Here is a 19,312-nt window from a genome sequence, read left to right on the forward strand (position 1 = left end):
TAATCACTGGATACATATAACAATTTAATAAATTGTTTTTCTTTTTACATTTTTTTTCTTTCCATGATGGCAGGTGAGGCCCTGCCTCACCTGCCTCCAGTGACTGCACGTCACTGATCGACACTACCAATTTATAGATTGATCGGCCATCTTCTTACGCGTCATGTACTGAGTGAGAATGCTGACACACCAGCAATTGTTGTTATATTATCCTCTCTCTACTGGTCTAGACTCACAGTATCTACTTGTTAATGACTTGTTAATATCCGCTTATTGTCTGCCATTTTTTCTTAGTTTAAAGCTAGCTTAGCAGTTAGCATTTTTGCTCCTGGCTTGCTGTTGGTGTGCCTCGTCCTCCAGAGATAAGGTTTTTAATGACACTTCAGATACTAAGAAATGTTGTTTATTTGCCACATTGGAGTTGCTCATTATTAGGTCCACACTCACATAATTAGCTGATAGCCAGGGGCACTAAAAAAAGTTTCAGCCAGATGCTTTATGATGAGAATTGAAAAGCATTATTCGGCCTTTTGATACTGATAGGTGGCTAATCGATTGGCACATCCAAGGCCGCCAATACACAGGCGTACCTGGGCTGATGCCCAGTGGCACCCACCCAATCAGGGGCCCCCAGTTCGGATGGTGGAATTCAATGATTGGTTGAAACTTGGGACCCAGGGTTTGTTGAGGTTTGGGCATACTTGCCAACCCTCCCGTTTTTAGCGGGAGACTCCCGGTATTCAGCGCCTCTCCCGATAACCTCCCGGCAGAAATTTTCTCCCGACAAACTCCCGGTATTCAGCCGGAGCTGGAGGCCACGCCCCCTCCAGCTCAATGCGGACCTGAGTGGGGACAGCCTGTTCTCACGTCCGCTTTCCCACAATATAAACAGCTTGCCTGCCCAATGACGTCATAACATCTACGGCTTTTAGAGAGTAGAGTGCACAACTGCGCACACAACAAGGAGACGAAGCAGAAGAACGAGGAAGTTACAGACATGGCGACGACGCCGTCGACAAGCAAGATGAAGAAATACGCTTGCAAGTTCCAAAACGAATGGAAACAAGAATTTCAGTTCATCCAGGACAGTTCGAAGGGGAAGGGGTATGTATATTGCCTGTACATTTTGTTGAACAGACTTCTCCATTGAACATGGTGGCCGAGTCATGAACGGAGGAGAAGTTAAAGAGGACAATACTGCCATCTACTGGATAGCCCCCGGAACACTGAAATTCAAGTATTTATTTTATTTATATGTATAACAAAATAAATATATATACATATATATATATATAGCTAGAATTCACTGAAAGTCAAGTATTTCATACATATATATATATATATATATATATATATATATATATATATATATATATATATATATATATATATATATATATATATATATATATATATATATATATATATATAGTATATTTACAGCTAGAATTCACCAACTCAAGTATTTCATATATGTATATATATATATATATATAGATAGATAGTACTTTATTGACTCCTGAAGGAATCAATAAAGTACTATCTATCTATCTATCTATCTATCTATCTATCTATCTATCTATCTATCTATCTATCTATCTATCTATCTATCTATCTATCTATCTATCTATCTATCTATCTATCTATCTATCTATCTATCTATCTATCTATCTATCTATCTATCTATCTATCTATCTATCTATCCATCTATCTATCTATCTATGGGGGACGGCGTGGCGAAGTTGTTAGAGTGGCCGTGCCAGCAATCGGAGGGTTGCTGGTTACTTGGGTTCAATCCCCACCTTCTACCATCCTAGTCACATCCGTTGTGTCCTTTGGCAAGACACTTCACCCTTGCTCCTGATGGGTGCTGGTAGCGCCTTGCATGGCAGCTCCCTCCATCAGTGTGTGAATGTGTGTGTGAATGGGTGAATGTGGAAATACTGTCAAAGCGCTTTGAGTACCTTGAAGGTAGAAAAGCGCTATACAAGTATAACCCATTTATCATTTATCATTTATATATATATATATATATATATACATATATGAAATACTTGAGTTGGTGAATTCTAGCTGTAAATATACTCCCCTATTAACCACGCCCTTAACCACGCCCCCAACCACGCCACCGCCCACTCCGACCGCGCCTCCCCATCCCCCACCTCCCGGTATCGGAGGTCTCAAGGTTGGCAAGTATGGGTTTGGGGGCCCCTCACCCTTAAGTTAAGGCAGTCCTGGGCACATCCCTATATAGTAGTAGTGTGTATAATCTCCTGTAAAACCTGTACATTCATATGACCATTCCATTTACAGTAGTATTGTAAACATCTTTTTTTTACAGACCTTTATGTTATTTGTCCATCTTAAATGTGCATACAATTAGAGCGTTGTCAATGTGCAAACAAAGGCTTTCTGTTGGCTTCCAACAGAATATGAAACAAGTCTTTGTGTTGTGTAAAGAAAAAAAATCAGTCTTCTTAAAGCTGTAATATATTGTCTGTGTATTTGCTTAAAATAATATCAGGGATGCACGATAATGGAAATTTGAACCAATAACGATAACCAATATTTATTTGTGTATACTGTATTTACATAAGATTTTGTGAGATTAAATAAATTTAACTGTCCATACTTTTGCCCAAAATGTACACACTTTAACAAAAACATAACAAATCCATTGTAAGGATAAGGTCAACTGATATTTTTTTACGAAATTAACTATAATTTGGGTACAAATACACTTCCTGCTATAATTCTGACCCGTGCAAAAAACTAGAATCGTTGCTTAAAGTAAATACTTTTTGGAATGTATTATTCCTCAACTTTTCAATTATTTCATTAATAGACAACAAGCATTTAAAATATTTTGATTAATATTTCATAAAATGAAAACAAATGTCTGTCCAACACGGCATATATAAAGTAGGCCAATAGAACTAAGACAATGAGATTCTGCATTGCAGTTAACAACAACACTAAAACAAGTGGAGTCCCATCTCTTGTTTGTTGACAAAAATAAAATAAATACAATTCTATTTTTCCTGACAGTAATAAAGTAAGTAAAAAAGTAAGTAAAAATATAAAATAATAAAAATAAAAGTGCCTGCCACTTAGAAAGGCAATGTTCTATGCTACGGTGAGTTCAAGAACCGCCAAAATTAGTAGGACAAAACGATGTTCACTAAATACTGTCATCAGTGAAGCATACACACAAACATATTAAACAGTGGGCTTTCTAACAATTCAGAAGATTTGTGTCATGATTGTCCTCAAACAAAAAACATACTAAAACAAAAAAATATTTACAAAAAAGTGGGACCCCAAAAATTTACTGTTGGACCCCATTTTTATGATTTGATTGATTTAAATGATCTTTTTCCATTTTCAATCTTTTTTAAAAAATGCTCCAGAGAGCTACAAGGGCGGCACTAAAGCGCCGCATGACCCCCGAGCTAGACTAATTACAAATACCGTCGGTACAAGCAACGTTTATTCAAGAAATATATGCTACTTTGTAGAAACGGCAACAGCGGAGGATTTCAGCATGTATGTGCATGTCAAGCCAGACTGCCTTACAACAAGAGGATAGAGAAAAATAAGGAACTTATTGACTGCAGCTGAATAAAAATGGCAGACTTGTGCAAATCTCTTCAGGTAAACCTCTACCATATATGGAGATATCCACTTACCTAACGAAGGCAAAATATGTCACTAAAGACTCAAAATCTGAAAGTCTGGTTTGAAGCAAGTTTGGAAGAAGGAAAGATTGTTTTATAAACATCTCCACCAAGCCTCCATGGTTTGTTTTCAAATTTGTGGGACTTATGGGGATCCCAAATGTACAAAAAAAGAGGTACCAACAGTTGGTTTTGCATAACAGAACCTCTTCAAGTTAAAACTGAACATGAGCTACAATTTAGAAAAACACAATCCCGTTTTACAACGCCATTAAAATGCCCTTTTTTTTCAGTCACTGTTCTTTGCGTACTGCACCAACATGCAATGTTCCTGATGCAGAACAGTATTAGAGCCATACAAGAGGCGGGACTTATTCTCCAATGCTGAGACACACTTCTCCCACCGTGCAAGTGTTTGTATACATCACACACTGGACATCAAAGTACCTAACTGTGGGAAGCAGAGTCTCAGTTACAGCATAATCCCACTTTGTGTTCTGTGTAAAAGGCACAGCCAATGAATGCTGAATCTGTTGCATTTGTACAAGAGAGTTTACAGAAAGTGGTTCTGCCTTAAGGTCCGCTAAAGAACAACAAACAACACAAAGAGGCTGTGTCTCAAATCCAATAAATCCCTCTGTACATTTCAACATGTACACTGTGTTCTTTGTCCCTCCATCCATCTATCCACTTTCTACTGCTTGTCCCATTTTAACAGCTTGAATTTTGACAATGTCGTTCTGTCAGAAATCTATTTCTCAACGTTGATCGCAATATTTACCTGCTCTTTCTTCTACTTTTCACTACTTTTCTTTAATACAGGTTGCTCCTTGGTCGCCATTATTTAAAGTCAGTCTATCCTGTTACACTACTTAACTAAGATGGCAGCTACTGAAGTCCATCATTGCACACCACTTTGGCAGTTTTCGAGTGTAAAATTCGGGTACTATCAGCATTTTGTCGTACTTCACAGTGTGAAAAAAGTTATGCACTGAAAATGCTAAGTCTAATAAGTGCAGAAGTGCGCTAAGTGGTAGTCAGCTAGTTGTCGTCAAAGATGGGTTGGATCAGGGGTCCCCAAACTTTTTGACCCAGGGGCCGCATTGGGTTAAAAAAATGTGGCTTATTTTTTTGTGACAGATTGATTGGAGCACATACTTGTTGGTCACAAAAAACATTCATGAAGTTTGGTTCTTTTATGAATTTATTATGGGTCTACTGAAAATGTGACCAAATCTGTTGAGTCAAAAGTATACATACAGCAATGTTAATATTTGGTTACATGTCCCTTGTAAGTTTCACTGCAATAAGGCGCTTTTGGTAGCCATCCACAAGCTTCTGGCAAGCTTCTGGTTGACATTTTGACCACTCCTCTTGTGTGGACAATGCTGAAGAAACAAGTTCATGTCAGAAAACCAATACATTTAGCTGAACTGCAGCAATTTTGTCAAGAGGAGTGGTCAAAAATTCAACCAGATGCTTGCCAGAAGCTTGTGGATGGCTACCAAAAGTGCCTTATTGCAGTAAAACTTGCCAAGGGACAAGTAACCACCACATACTTTTGACCCATCAGATTTGTTCACATTTTCAGTAGACCCATCATAAATTCATAAACGAACCAAACTTCATGAATGTTTTTTGTGACCAAAAAGTATGTGCTCCAATCACTGTATCACAAAAAAATAAGAGTTGTTGAAATTATTGGAAACTCAAGACAGCCATGACTTTTTGTTCTTTACAAGTGTATGTAAACTTTTGACCACGACTATATATATATTAAGGGTGTAACGGTACACAAAAATTTTGGTTCGGTACGTACCTCGGTTTAGAGGTCACGGTTAGGTTCATTTTCGGTACAGTAAGAAAAAAACTAAATATACATTTTCTGGTTATTTATTTCCCAAAATTTGTAAACAATGGCTTTATCCTTTTAACATAACAATAACATACATATACACACAGGGTCGATTGCCAGGGTTAATGCAGTCAACATATATAAAATAAAAATTAAATAAGATAAGGCTCAGAATTGGTTTCTTAACAAAACTTTTCTACATATAAAGTGCAATATTTCCACATATAAAGTGCGACATTAAACTGCTTCAAGTTGTTGCTCAGATTAAATAAAATGACACAACTTTTCTTCTGCATACAAAAAGTGCAACATTAAACAGTTTCGAGTCAACTCAGCCTCAGATTAACTTTTCTTTTCCCCCCCAGCCTTTAACCCTGGTGTGTTTCACTCAATGTTCATGTTTTTTGCCAGAAAAATCAGTTTATTCACATTGTCTGCAGAAAGAGCAGACCTGCTTGCAGTTAAAATGTCTCCAGCTGTGGAAAATACTCTTTCACTGGGCACGGAGCTAGGAGGTATGGTGAGGTACTGCCTGGCTAACTTGGCAGTAAGAGGATGTATGGGCTCATTGTTCTTCCACCATAGAAGTGGGTCAAAATCTAGTTTTTAATGCAATATGGTCTTACATCTGCTGCTATAAAAACACCAACAGCATTTGTTATTGCTTTAGCCATGCCTGACTCGCAGAGGAGAGGCTGCTTGCATGCGGTGGGAGCTGTGTTTGTTCGTCTTTCTCTTCGTTGAAGCGATGTTATCCATTGTTGTATCGCACCGCGAAACCGAAATGTTCCCAAACGGGAGATCTTAACGAGGCAGGAGGGTCTTCCAGCTCTGGCTTTTGCATGTTGTAGTAGCCCGGTCACTGCTAGCATGCCGTGTGTTGTGCCTCAGTGTGCATTGTTTACACAACGTGCGGTACGCTACTTAATATGTCTGTGTGGAAACTCGTTCGGTACACCTCCGAACCGAACCGAATCCCCCGTACCGAAACGGTTCAATACAAATAAACGTACCGTTACACCCTTAATATATATATACATATATACATACAGGTATATACTGTATATATCCATCCATGTTCTACCGCTTATCCCGTTCGGGGTTGCGGGGGTGTTGGAGCCTATCTCAGCTGCATTCGGGCGGAAGGCGGGGTACACCCTGGACAAGTCGCCACCTCATCGCAGAACCAACACAGAAAGACAACATTCACACTCACATTCACACACTAGGGCCAATTTAGTGTTGCCTATCAACCTATCCCCAGATGCATGTCTTTGGAGGTGGGAGGAAGCCGGAGTACCCAGAGGGAACCCAAACTCCACACAGAAAGATCCCAAACTCAGGAACTTTGTATTATGAGGCACATGCACTAACCCCTGTACCACCGTGCTGCCCTGGACATGTTTTACCCTCTCTGTTAAATGCACTGAAAATGCTAAGTGTAATAAGTGCAGAAGTGCGCTAAGTGGTAGTCAGCTAGTTGTCGTCAAAGATGGGTTGGACCATACAGTATGTTGACATCTCTCGCCTTCTGTTCTCTTAACTCCCCTTTCTTTAACGACCGTTTTTGTTTTCTGTTTAAGTGGCTAAGACAATGACAAAGACCCTGGTAATGAATGAGGGGGAGATGACCAAAGAGGGTTGGTAGATGTGGGGGTTGGGAACTTAGAGTCTGAGCCACCTTAGAAGCAGTAAGTTAAGGCTGGTTTATAGGAACAGTGTATACGCAGGCTTTCTCCCTCGCCTCCAAATCCTCCAGCGTCGCATGACGTGCACTTTGCTAAAAAAATCTGTGCACCTGCGACGAAGGAAGCCAACAAGATAAATAGTGTCATGGTTAGGGGTGGTGAGATAATCAGCACAAGGAGGACCATTCTCCAACTGGGTCAGAACAAAAGATCTACGTGTGTGTTTGCATTTTTTTTGGCTGTGTGAGCGCAATATCCCAGTTGAGTTTGCAGCAGAGAAAACCTCCACAGGGAGTTGGGGATTGTTTTTTGTTTTGTGAGGTCGGTGTAAAGTACATTTGATTTCTCTTGTGTGCGTCATGCTCAGTCTGATACGTAACCGATCTTTCCAAGATGTGAAACAACAGTATCTGTTACACCACAGAGGCAGGGTAACAAAGCGAAATGAATAGCACGTGCATTCTCACAAACATGTTACATTTTATAGTCTTTCATAGGAAAAATAGCCCTAACCCTCAGTATGTTCAATATTATTAAAAACAAGGTTAGACGACATTGAAGTATTGCTCACTCAGCAATAATAGTAGGTAATACGAGCATATAATGCAGGGGGCCCCAAACTACGGCCCGCGGGCCGAATACAGCCCCCCAGCGTCCAAAATCCGGCCCGCGGGAAGTCCCAAGTTAAAAAATATATATATATATATATATATATATATATATATATATATATATATATATATTTTTTTTTTTTAAATTTGTCCTTACTAGTCCATTTTCTACCATCTCCTAGCCATTCAGGCAAATCATATTGTCTAAAAATGCATCTTACCATCGATAATGTGACATGCAGCAAGTGCGCTTTTTAAGTCAATTAGTGCGCAAGGAATATATATGTATGAATACATATATGTATATATATATATATATATATATATATATATATATATATATATATATATATATATATATATATATATATATATATATATATATATATATATATATATATACTGTATATATATATATACACACACATATAGACCCATATACATATATACACATATAAACACATATATACATATATATATATGTACACATATACATATACATCTTTTGTTCTGACACACACACACACATTTACATATAATATATATATATATATATATATATATATATATATATATATATATATATATATATATATATATATATATATATATATATATATATATATATATATATATATATAGCGCGGCCCCCAGCCAAATTGTTTTACCCCAATGCGGCCCCGGAGTCAAAAAGTTTGGGGACCCCTGATATAATGAATAGTTGTGAAGTCAGCAATATTTTAGCAAAATCATTTCACATCTTATAAGAGTGGAACGGGTCTTATACAGCTCATGTCTGAATATACTATGCTATTGTGTAGCTATATACTATTTTTTTGCGTAAAATTCTGGAAGGTGTTTTATTAATCAATAAACAGGTAAATGGCTTACAGCAGTGATTCTCAAACTGTGGTACGGGTACCACTAGTGGTATGCTAGCTTCATTTAGTGATCACTTAATTAAATGATTAGAGTTTGCTTTTTTAATATTCAAACACCATGTTACTGTTTAAACTGTGTGTAATGTTACGGTGGCCAAAATGTTAAATACACTTCTTAAATAGAAGTGAAGTGAATGAATGTTTATAACTGAATACATTTACATATGCATAAACATTTGTTTTCTTTTGTATTATTTTTTTCATGAATTAAGTAACGTTAATGACAACCTTTTTCGAAAACACAATATAAAATGTGAGATATAACAGGATAATGCATACATTTATCATTTGTTTTCAAAACGGTTACAAAAAAGTGGGACCCCATTTTTATGACTTGATGGGGTCCCTGGCACCCCTTTTGAAAATTCCTAGCGCCAACACTGGAACTACTTAATTTTTCAACCCAGCCCAGTTACACCTTCCAGGACTTTCAAAATTATACGAGTCTCGAAAGCGATGACCGCTTTGTTTGCGGATCGGTTCGTAATGTTTGTGTTTATTTGTAAAAACCCAGTCAACATCGTGTTGTCAAGGCTCGAGTCATGCACTCGCAGAGATTAACTGACCCAAGTTTGACACCCTGGATAATCACGGATAACCAATCTAAGGCCATCTTAGCTTCAGTTTTGTTTTATGTGGAGGGTAGTACAGATGAAAGAAGTGAGTACTATTTGATCAATACAAATACTATCAAAGTCCCTGAAATTAAATGAGCAGAACAAACACAAAGTCGTCATAGCAGCAGCAACAAGCGTATTTACAAACGAAGCCCTCTAATATGGCTGACAGCAATGCATAGTGGGAAATGGCGAAAAATCCGCAGCCATCTATATGATGTGCAGTACCATTTTCAAATTTCCGCAAGTCTTGAACGAAAGAAACGATTCCAATGTTTCACTAAATTTGAAAACACTGTATTTTAACAAACATAATTTTAAACACACATTTTATCACAAATGTTCAATGCAATTGACAGCATCATTTCAGTTTATAATGCAGCTGGGATACTATCCAGCCCTCCCGCGACTCCGACAGGGACAAGCGGCAGGAAATGAATGGATGGACGGAATTTCAGCTCATTCATTTCACAGACTGACAAACACACGTCTGCCAAATCTGAGCAAGACTGTTTGAGAGCAATGACAGCCATCAACCAAAGCATCTTTGCAACATTTTTCTACTAACTATAAAACTTTAAGGATCTCTCGGTACCATGTCTTTCAATGCATTTTGAGCACAATCCATAAAGGCCCACAACGTTTTTTTTTCTTTTTCTACATGACTGTAATTGTCACAATTTCTGAGAATGTTTCTCTTCTGGCTGTCTCTTTATTTCAGGGGTCGAGCTTTGTCTGCCTGGCTGGCGTTTCTCCATGACCATGGTGGCCAGTTTCCTAATGGTGGGCGGGCAGCTACTGATGCCAGGAGTGGCAGCTTTGTGCCGCAACTGGCCAAATCGGGATGACTGGCAGGTCCTGCAGATTGTAATAATAAGCCCCTTTGTGTTGATGCTGCCCTACGTTTGGTGAGTTCACTGAACCAGCTTGTACCTCACACACATTACATACTGTACTACACAGCCTCTTTGAGCTATACAGTACCCTATTCTCTTTCCTTCACTTGCTTCAGAAACACATTCTGTTGCTGTTCCAAGTGTGCAATAGTGGGATATCTACTAATATCAAAAAGCAATAGGCAAAGTATTGTGTGGTATGTGCATCATGTGACCAGAACATGTTATAAAACAGCAGTTAAGAGGTCCCACGTCCCTAATACCATTTATAGTGATGTTATAGCTTTGGAATAGTTATATCTGAATAATTAAAGACTGTGTTTGGTTTAACATTTCAGACCAAGTGCTGTTTTTGGTTTTAACAACAACAAAAAATACTTAATGAAACAAGAATGACAGGAAGAAAAGGTCTCTGTGGGAGAATTAAGCTTAATATGCTGTATTTTCTGTACAATAAACCGCACCAATATATAAGCCACACCCACTAAATAGTAGAAGAAAAATATATGTTTTCGTATAATACCAGCCACGGACTATAAGCCGCAGATTTATCCTGGTACATTGTAATATGAGATGTTAACATAGAAATATTTTGTAAATGTTTATTTACGTACTTCAATTGTTTCCACACGGTGCCTGTAACATTGCAGTAAAACGGCTAATCAAACAAAACAGAAAAGCCATTTATGTTTTTATTCATCCTTTATTAGATGAATACGTTGTTCTTCTTTTTTGATAGGGTCTTCTTCCTTGCACTTTGTAAACACTTTAAGTCTGAACAGTTTCTTAAAGTGGATAATTTTAGTACATTGTTTGATTTCGTTGCTTAACCCATTTCATAATTTAGCCATTGGCAAAGAAAAATCAATAGATTAGCCGCACCTTTGTATAAGCTGCAGGGTTCAAAGCGTGGGGGAAAAAGTAGCGGCTTATAGTCCGGAAAACACGGTAAGCTATAAAAATAAGTACAAAAATATTACACCTCATTCCGGTTCCGGTGACCATGGATGAGGTGCTGGCTGTCCAGAGTGGGGACCCGGGATGGACCGCTCGCCTGTGCATCGGTTGGGGACGTCTCTGCGCTACTGACCTGTCTCCGCTCGGGATGGTCTCCTGCTGGCCCCACTATGGACTGGACTCTCACTATTATGTGGATCCACTAGGGACTGTACTTAGAGGGGGGGTTACCCACATATGCGGTCCTCTCCAAGGTTTCTCATAGTCATTCACATCGACATCCCTTGTGTGGGCTCTGTGCCGAGGATGTCGTTGTGGCTTGTGCAGTCCTTTGAGACTTTTGTGATTTAGGGCTATATAAATAAACATTGATTGATTGATTGAAGACACTTGAGGAAGACGAGAACAAGATACAATGTTCACAGTTCTTGACAAAGATGAACAATCGAGCATCGTTCTGCCATAGCGCTTTTCAACACCAGTAATTGGGAAGAGGCTGCAGGTGTGCCAGGATGGTCCATTGCAAAAACATTTCTTGAAGCATCACGTAATAATTTGACGACAAGCTCAAACCACATAATTGATCAACTTCAACATATATAGTTATTTTGTGCTGGTATGTACCGTATTTTCCGGACCATACCACTGCCGATGAATGGTTTTCAATTTCAATTTTCAATCTTTTTTCACGCACCGTATTATAGGGCGCATTAAAGGAGTCATATTATTATTTTTATTTTTTCTAAACGGTAAATACTTCCTTGTGGTCTACATAACATATAATGGTGGTTCTTTGGTCTGTTGCATAGATTATGTTTTACAGATCATCTTCAAACCGCTTTCTGACAGTCTCTTCCGGATGCGCCGTTTTGTGGGCGGTCTTATTGTTGTTGTTGTAGCGGTGTAGGGTGCAAGGACGGGAGTGTAAGAAGTGTCAAAAGATGCAGCTAACTGTTTTAATAAATGATAAATGGGTTATACTTGTATAGCGCTTTTCTACCTTCAAGGTACTCAAAGCGCTTTGACAGTATTTCCACATTCACCCATTCACACACACATTCACACACTGATGGCGGGAGCTGCCATGCAAGGCGCTAACCAGCACCCATCAGTCGCAAGGACACAACGGACGTGATTAGGGTGGTGGAAGCCGGGGATCGAACCAGGAACCCTCAGGTTGCTGGCACGGCCGCTCTCTCAACCGAGCCACGTCGTGACGTAGTTTCCGTCATTTTGGTTTTGCAAAGTAAGCCTACATAACATGCGTCACTGACCAATTTGTGGATCCCCAGAACATTGTTGCATTCAAATACAACACACTCACTTCTGTTAATACTGCTATGCTTGAAATGTGCGGCGTTAGCCTTGCTTGTGCATAAGCTCTATTTGAGGTATTGACTACTTAGTAGCATTGGGCTAGCATGTACTCGCTGTGACCAAAGAACAGTATCCGGATGTTTGTTGTTTTCTTTTAAATAAATGTTTGTTTGTTTTTTAGATGTATTTTTTGCAATTGACAGAGAATGTTAAGCCCTGTGTACTGTTTCTTTTTCTCACGGCAGGATCTTTCCTGAGTCTTTACGCTGGTTGTTGACCACCCAGCACTACAGACGCTCAAAAGCTATGATGCTCCGTATCGCAAGAAAGAACCAAGTTGACATGACAAGCGAACCAAGCGGAGTTTTTTCAGGTAAAACAATATTTTAGGCAGGGTCAACAGTGCTGCAAAGTCCAGCGTACAGCTTGTCGAGCAGTAAAGATGTACTGCTTACTAAAAATTTAATTAGTGCTGCAGTTTATTGAGAGAAACATGAAGGACCCTGGATTTTTGGGCCTTTTTTGAGAATGTTGTGACCCTAAATGCCTGATTTTGCAGGAGCTTTTACAAAATAAGTTACAGAGGGAGTTTTAACATTTGCAATAACATTGATTGTGGGATCTGAGCCGAGGATGTCGTTGTGGCTTGTGCAGCCTTCTGAGACACTCGTGATTTAGGGCTATATAAGTAAACCTTGATTGATTGATGTTACAAATAGAATAACAAAAGTTGCATATCCCTGTTCTAAAATATGCACCGAGATCCCTAAAAGAAAATATATTTACTGCTTTCTGAGCTGTACACTGACTACGTTATATCTAAGTCTCCTTTCTGAAGTATTGTCTTTTTTGAAGATGTAAAATGGTTGAAATATTAATATGTACTCACTTCTGTGAGATTATGTATGTATATATATATATACTGTATATACTGAAGGCATCAAAACTATGAATGAACACATGTGGAGTTATGTACTTAACAAAAAAAGGTGAAACAACTAAAAACATGTTTTATATTCTAGTTTCTTCAAAATAGCCACCCTTTGCTCTGATTACTTTTTTGCACTCTTGGCATTCTCTCGATGAGCTTCAAGAGGTAGTCACTTGAAATAGTTTTCACTTCACAAGTGTGCTTAAACTCATCGAGAGAAGGCCAAGAGTATATAAATATATAAATATATATATATATATATATATATATATATATATATATATATATATATATATATATATATATATATATATATATATATATATATATATATATAAATAACTGCATGTTTTACTGATCAATTAACTGAAGTAAAGATTATTTAATAAATTATGTTTTGTAATAAAAATTTGTACAAGTACAGAATCAAGTTTTGTTCTTATATTATGTAAAAAAAATGTGTATTCGTGTATATATGTGTTTATATGTATGTATATATAGATGTATGTATATACAGTCGCGACCAACATACATACCGTATTTTTCGGAGTATAAATCGCTCCGGAGTATAAGTCGCACTGACCGAAAATGCATAATAAAGAAGGAAAAAAACATATAAGTTGCACTGGAGTATAAGTCACATTTTTGGGGGAAATTTATTTGATAAAATCCAACACCAAGAATAGACATTTGAAAGGCAATTTAAAATAAATAAAGAATAGTGAACAACAGGCTGAATAAGTGTACGTTATATGACGCATAAATAACCAACTGAGAACATGCCTGCTATGTTAACGTAACATATTATGGTAAGAGTCATTCAAATAACTATAACATATAGAACATGCTATACGTTTACCAAACAATCTGTCACTCCTAATCGCTAAATCCCATGAAATCTTATACGTCTAGTCTCTTACGTGAATGAGCTAAATAATATTATTTGATATTTTGCGTTAATGTGTAAATAATTTCACACATAAGTCGCTCCTGAGTATAAGTCGCACCCCAAACTATGAAAAAAACTGCGACTTATAGTCCGAAAAATACGGTACTTCCTTCCGCACACCTGGGGCACTGTCCATCATCGGGGGCGACAGGGCGTAGAACAGATTACAGACACGGCCCGGTCGGAAAACTTTATTTAGCCGGTAAATCTACTGTTAAAGTGTTGGTTACCATAGTTTTATTGAAAATGTGAGAAGGTTTCCTCTTGTTAATTCAACCTATTTTGTTAGTTGCACTTTATTCAAATAAGATGTGAATGCATTTGGCCATTAATTGTTTACTTGCTTGTTTTAATCAATATTTTATTTTTTACCCAATTTTCTTACAAGAAATAACAAGAATATAGGAAACTTCACCTGCAGTATTCAGTATTTATTTCACAGTCATACTGCATGATTTTTTTTTTTTTTTTTCGAAAAAGCTACTGAATCGGTTTCAACTCACTGAATTGATTCGCATTGTATCGTTCTAAAAAAGTACGGTAATATATTTCCCTAATCTTATCAACAACCACAAAAACTGAATCAAATCGATGTTAAAATGAATCAATACAAATGGTAAATGGGTTATACTTGTTTATCGCTTTTCTACCTTCAGGGTACTCAAAGCACTTTGACACTATTGCCACATTCACACACTGATGGCGAGAGCTGCCATGCAAGGCCCCAACCACGACCCATCAGGAGCAAGGGTGAAGTGTCTTGCTCAAGGCGACCATGGGATTTTTCCGTCTATGGTCGTAAATCCGTCTGTTTTATCTCTGTAAAAATATAAAACAATATTTTCCGTTTTTCTTCGTTTTTTCCGACCTACAATGTGTGTTAAAATCTTGATCCCTCTCTTTGCCATACCAGCCAACAACCACGGTGTTCCCGCAATGAGTACGGTTTTTGATAATCCATTCCAATTTACGGCTGCCGTGGTAAAAACTACGGTTTTCCATTAAAAATGATTACCTTAAAAATCACCAAAATGATTCCCGGGCGCGGCTGCTGCCCACTGCTCCCCAAGGGGATGGGACAAATGCAGAGGACAAATTTCACCACATCTAGTGTGTGTGTGACAATCATTGGTACTTTAATCTTTAATCTTTAATCAAAGCTACGTAGCTTAACTACATTTCCCAGTAGCTTCGCTACTTTTTAAACAAGTAGCGATTTCCGTAGCTTAGCTATTTTTAGACCCATGTAGCGGTTAGCTGAGCTACATGCTACATAAGAAGAGAGAGGGAGAAGAGAAAGAGGGAAGTGGGCTAGTGCAACTCCACGGGCAGGGGACAAACTATCGTTGAAAGATCAATGATGATTGGTTGTTTTACGTATAAGAAAATCCATGATTGGTTGGTTGGTTTTCTATGATGAGTCACAATTGGTTAAGAATAGGGCAAAACATTACGGACAGGCCAATCAGAGGCAAGATAGGGCGGGTCATCGAACCAGGAAGAGAAAACACAACAGCCGCACATCCCAAAGGACGACGAGAGAGTCGGAGAAGAGAAGAGGGAATTTTCAAGCGGGCGATTTATATATTAAAAAAACTAGTGGAAGATGGCAGAGGGATCCTCTTCCTTAGATTTTTCTTTTAGCGATGTAGACGAAGTCCAGGAAACCCACAATGCGTCTACTTGGCCACATTTGGACGAATGTATGCGTCTGGATTAGAGATGTCCGATAACAGCTTTTTTGCCGATATTCCGATATTGTCCAACTCTTAATTACCGATTCCGATGTCAACCGATACCGATATATACGGTCGTGGAATTAACACATTTATTATACCTAATTTTGTTGTGACGCACCGCTGGCTGCATTAAACAATGTAACAAGGTTTTCCAAAATAAATCAACTCAAGTTATGGAAAAAAATGCCAACATGGCACTGCCATATTTATTATTGAAGTCACAAAGTGCATTATTTTTTTTAACATGCCTCAAAACAGCAGCTTGGAATTTGGAACATGATCTCCCTGAGAGAGCATGAGGAGGTTGAGGTGGGCGGGGTTGGGGGGGGCGGGTAGCGGGGGTGTATATTGTAGCGTCCCGGAAGAGTTAGTTCTGCAAGGGGTTCTGGGTATTTGTTCTGTTGTGTTTATGTTGTGTTACGGTGCGGATGTTCTCCCGAAATGTGTTTGTCATTCTTGTTTGGTGTGGGTTCACAGTGTGGCGCATATTTGTAACAGTGTTAAAGTTGTTTGTACGGCCACCCTCAGTGTGACCTGTATGGCTGTTGATCAAGTATGCCTTGCATTCACTTGTGTGTGTGTAAAGCTGTAGATATTATGTGACTGGGCCGGCACGCAAAGGCAGTGCCTTTAAGGTTTATTGGCACTTTGTACTTCTCCCTACGTCATTGTACACAGCGGCGTTTTAAAAAGTCATACATTTTACTTTTTGAAACCGATACCGATAATTTCCGATATTACATTTTAAAGCATTTATTGGCATCTCTAATTTTGACATTGAATAGCTGAATCATTTTGAAACATAAACAACATGACTGCAAAATATTTGTTATTTCATGCTATAAATCACAAATGGCTATTCAGATAAAGGAAGTTTGCTAATAGAATAAACATTGTTTGTACTCGTTATGATTTTTGCATTTGGAGCAGTTAGAAGTGGAGAGGGAGTCAAAGAGACAGAAATTGGCTATAAAATCCAAGGCAGAATCCACTAAATCAGAAACAAAAAAGAAAATGCAAGCTGCTCAGAAATTTGTCAGGAAGGCTCATGTCAGAGCCATCAAAGCAAAAATGCCAAAGTGATGTGTGAATGAACCAAATAAATGTGTAAATAATGTAAATAACTAAATGAACCATCTGTGGATGTGAAGTGAACACTAGTAAGGGTTCTGAGTAGGCTAACCCATGTGGTTTCTGTGGATGTGAACACAAGTTGTTGGACCTGGCTGCGGCTCCAAGACCCCCGGCTTATTTTCAGTCTTTTTCATTAAGTTCAAATGACATGCCTGTCAAGGACACAACAGACGTGACTAGGATGGCGGAAGATGGGTATCAAACCAGGAACCCTGAGGTTGCTGGCACAGCCGCTCTACCAACCGAGTCGTCCCCCTATAAATACACCCCTAATTTATATACATTATTTTCTTTAGACTGCACGACCAACTGAACTCTGAGGGACGGAACAGACACAGATGATGTCAAAGTGAAGTTACGTTACTATTTATAAGCGGCTTTGGTCTCTCTTAGGTAGAGTAAAGTTGAGTCTCTCAGTGGTCACAGCCTCATTTCAGTCTGAAAAGAAAAATGTCTCAAGGTGTGAGTGTCATGTTTCCTACCAGAGCTGGAGCAAGAACTGCACAAGAAACCCCAGAGAGCCTGCATTGTGAAGATGATGAGCACCAGGAACCTGTGGAAAAACATTGTAGTGCTATGTGTAAACTCGTAAGTGTGCATTTTCACTTTATTTTGCTTCCCACTTGGATTGTAGCAACGCAGTCTTGCCCAGGGTATCCAAGGCTAAAGGGGACTTGTGATGCTTTTTTTTTTTTTTTTTTGCATTTAAAGCGATTGATGAAACATGTTTTGGATAAGCTTTGTGTTTCAATTTTGCATACATTTTGCTCCACAGTTAATTCTTTAACTTGTGTTTTGAGTCTGTCTGTCTGTCTGTCGGTTGTCTGTTACATGACTGTAATTAATTAATTGTGATAAATGTATTAATTTGACAAACATTGCCTTTTCGTTGTGTCTGTCTTTTACTTTTTGCAGGTTGACCGGCTATGGGATCCACCACTGCTTTGCACGAAGTATGATGGACCCTGAGGCCCAGCCGACTGCTTTATGCCACACAGACTACTACACAATGGCTGGCATCGCCGTGGCAACATGCCTGGCACTGTGTCCCATGGTGGGACTCATGGGTAGACGTGGAGGGCTTCTAACCTTCATGATCATCACGGCCCTTGCATCACTACTGCAGCTAGGCTTGCTCAATCGTGAGTTATCATACAGACATATATTTATACTGTTAAAATTGGTGAGCGTCCTTGAAGTGAGGAGACATGCTAACTACAAACCCCAAAACCAGTAAAGTTGCCACGTTGTGTAAATCGTAAATAAAAACAGAATACAATGATTTGCAATTACTTTTCAACTTATATTCAATTGAATAGACTGCAAAGACAATATATTTAATGATCGAACTGAGAAACGTAATTTTTTTTTTTGTGCAAATTATCAATTTAATAGAAGCAACACATTGCAAAAAAGTTGGCACAGGGGCATTTTTACCACTGCGTTACATGGCCTTTCCTTTTAACAACACTCAGTAACTGAGGAGACACATTTTTGAAGCTTTTCAGGTGGAATTAATTCCCATTCTTGCTTGATGTACAGCTTAAGTTGTTCAACAGTCAGGGGTCTCCGTTGTGGTATTTTCGGCTTCATAATGTGCCACACATTTTCAATGTGAGACAGGTCTGGACTACAGGCAGGACAGTCTAGTACCCGCACATTTTTTTCCTACGAGGCCACGCAGTTGTAACACGTGCAGAATGTGGCTTGGCATTGTCTTGCTGAAATAAGCAGGGGCGTCTATGAAAAAGACGTTACTTGGATGGCAACAAATGTTGCTCCAAAACCTTTCAGCATTAATAGTGCCTTCACAGATGTGTAAGTTACCCATGCCTTGGGCACTAAAACACCCCCATACCGTCACAGATGCTGGCTTTTGAACTTTGCGCCTATAACAGTCCGGATGGTTCTTTTTCTCTTTGGTCCGGAGGAAACGACGTCCAGAGTTTCCAAAAACAATTTCAAATGTGGACTCGCAGACCACAAAACACTTTTCCACG

At 38.6% G+C, this 19,312-nt stretch overlaps 1 protein-coding gene across 2 annotated transcripts in view; it reads left to right on the top strand.

The window, feature by feature from the left end:
* The window catches only part of LOC133635218 (solute carrier family 22 member 23), a 60,067-nt gene that overhangs the window by 24,816 nt on the left and 15,939 nt on the right, over positions 1-19,312 (top strand). For both annotated transcript variants that reach the window (XM_062028141.1, XM_062028142.1), the window contains 4 exons: positions 10,111-10,297; positions 12,805-12,932; positions 17,798-17,900; positions 18,228-18,454. In XM_062028141.1, the coding sequence (XP_061884125.1) occupies positions 10,111-10,297; positions 12,805-12,932; positions 17,798-17,900; positions 18,228-18,454 (645 nt within the window). The remainder of the gene's footprint in view (positions 1-10,110; positions 10,298-12,804; positions 12,933-17,797; positions 17,901-18,227; positions 18,455-19,312) is intronic.

Source organism: Entelurus aequoreus, linkage group LG19 (assembly GCF_033978785.1).
Source record: "Entelurus aequoreus isolate RoL-2023_Sb linkage group LG19, RoL_Eaeq_v1.1, whole genome shotgun sequence".
Lineage (NCBI taxonomy): Eukaryota > Metazoa > Chordata > Actinopteri > Syngnathiformes > Syngnathidae > Entelurus > Entelurus aequoreus.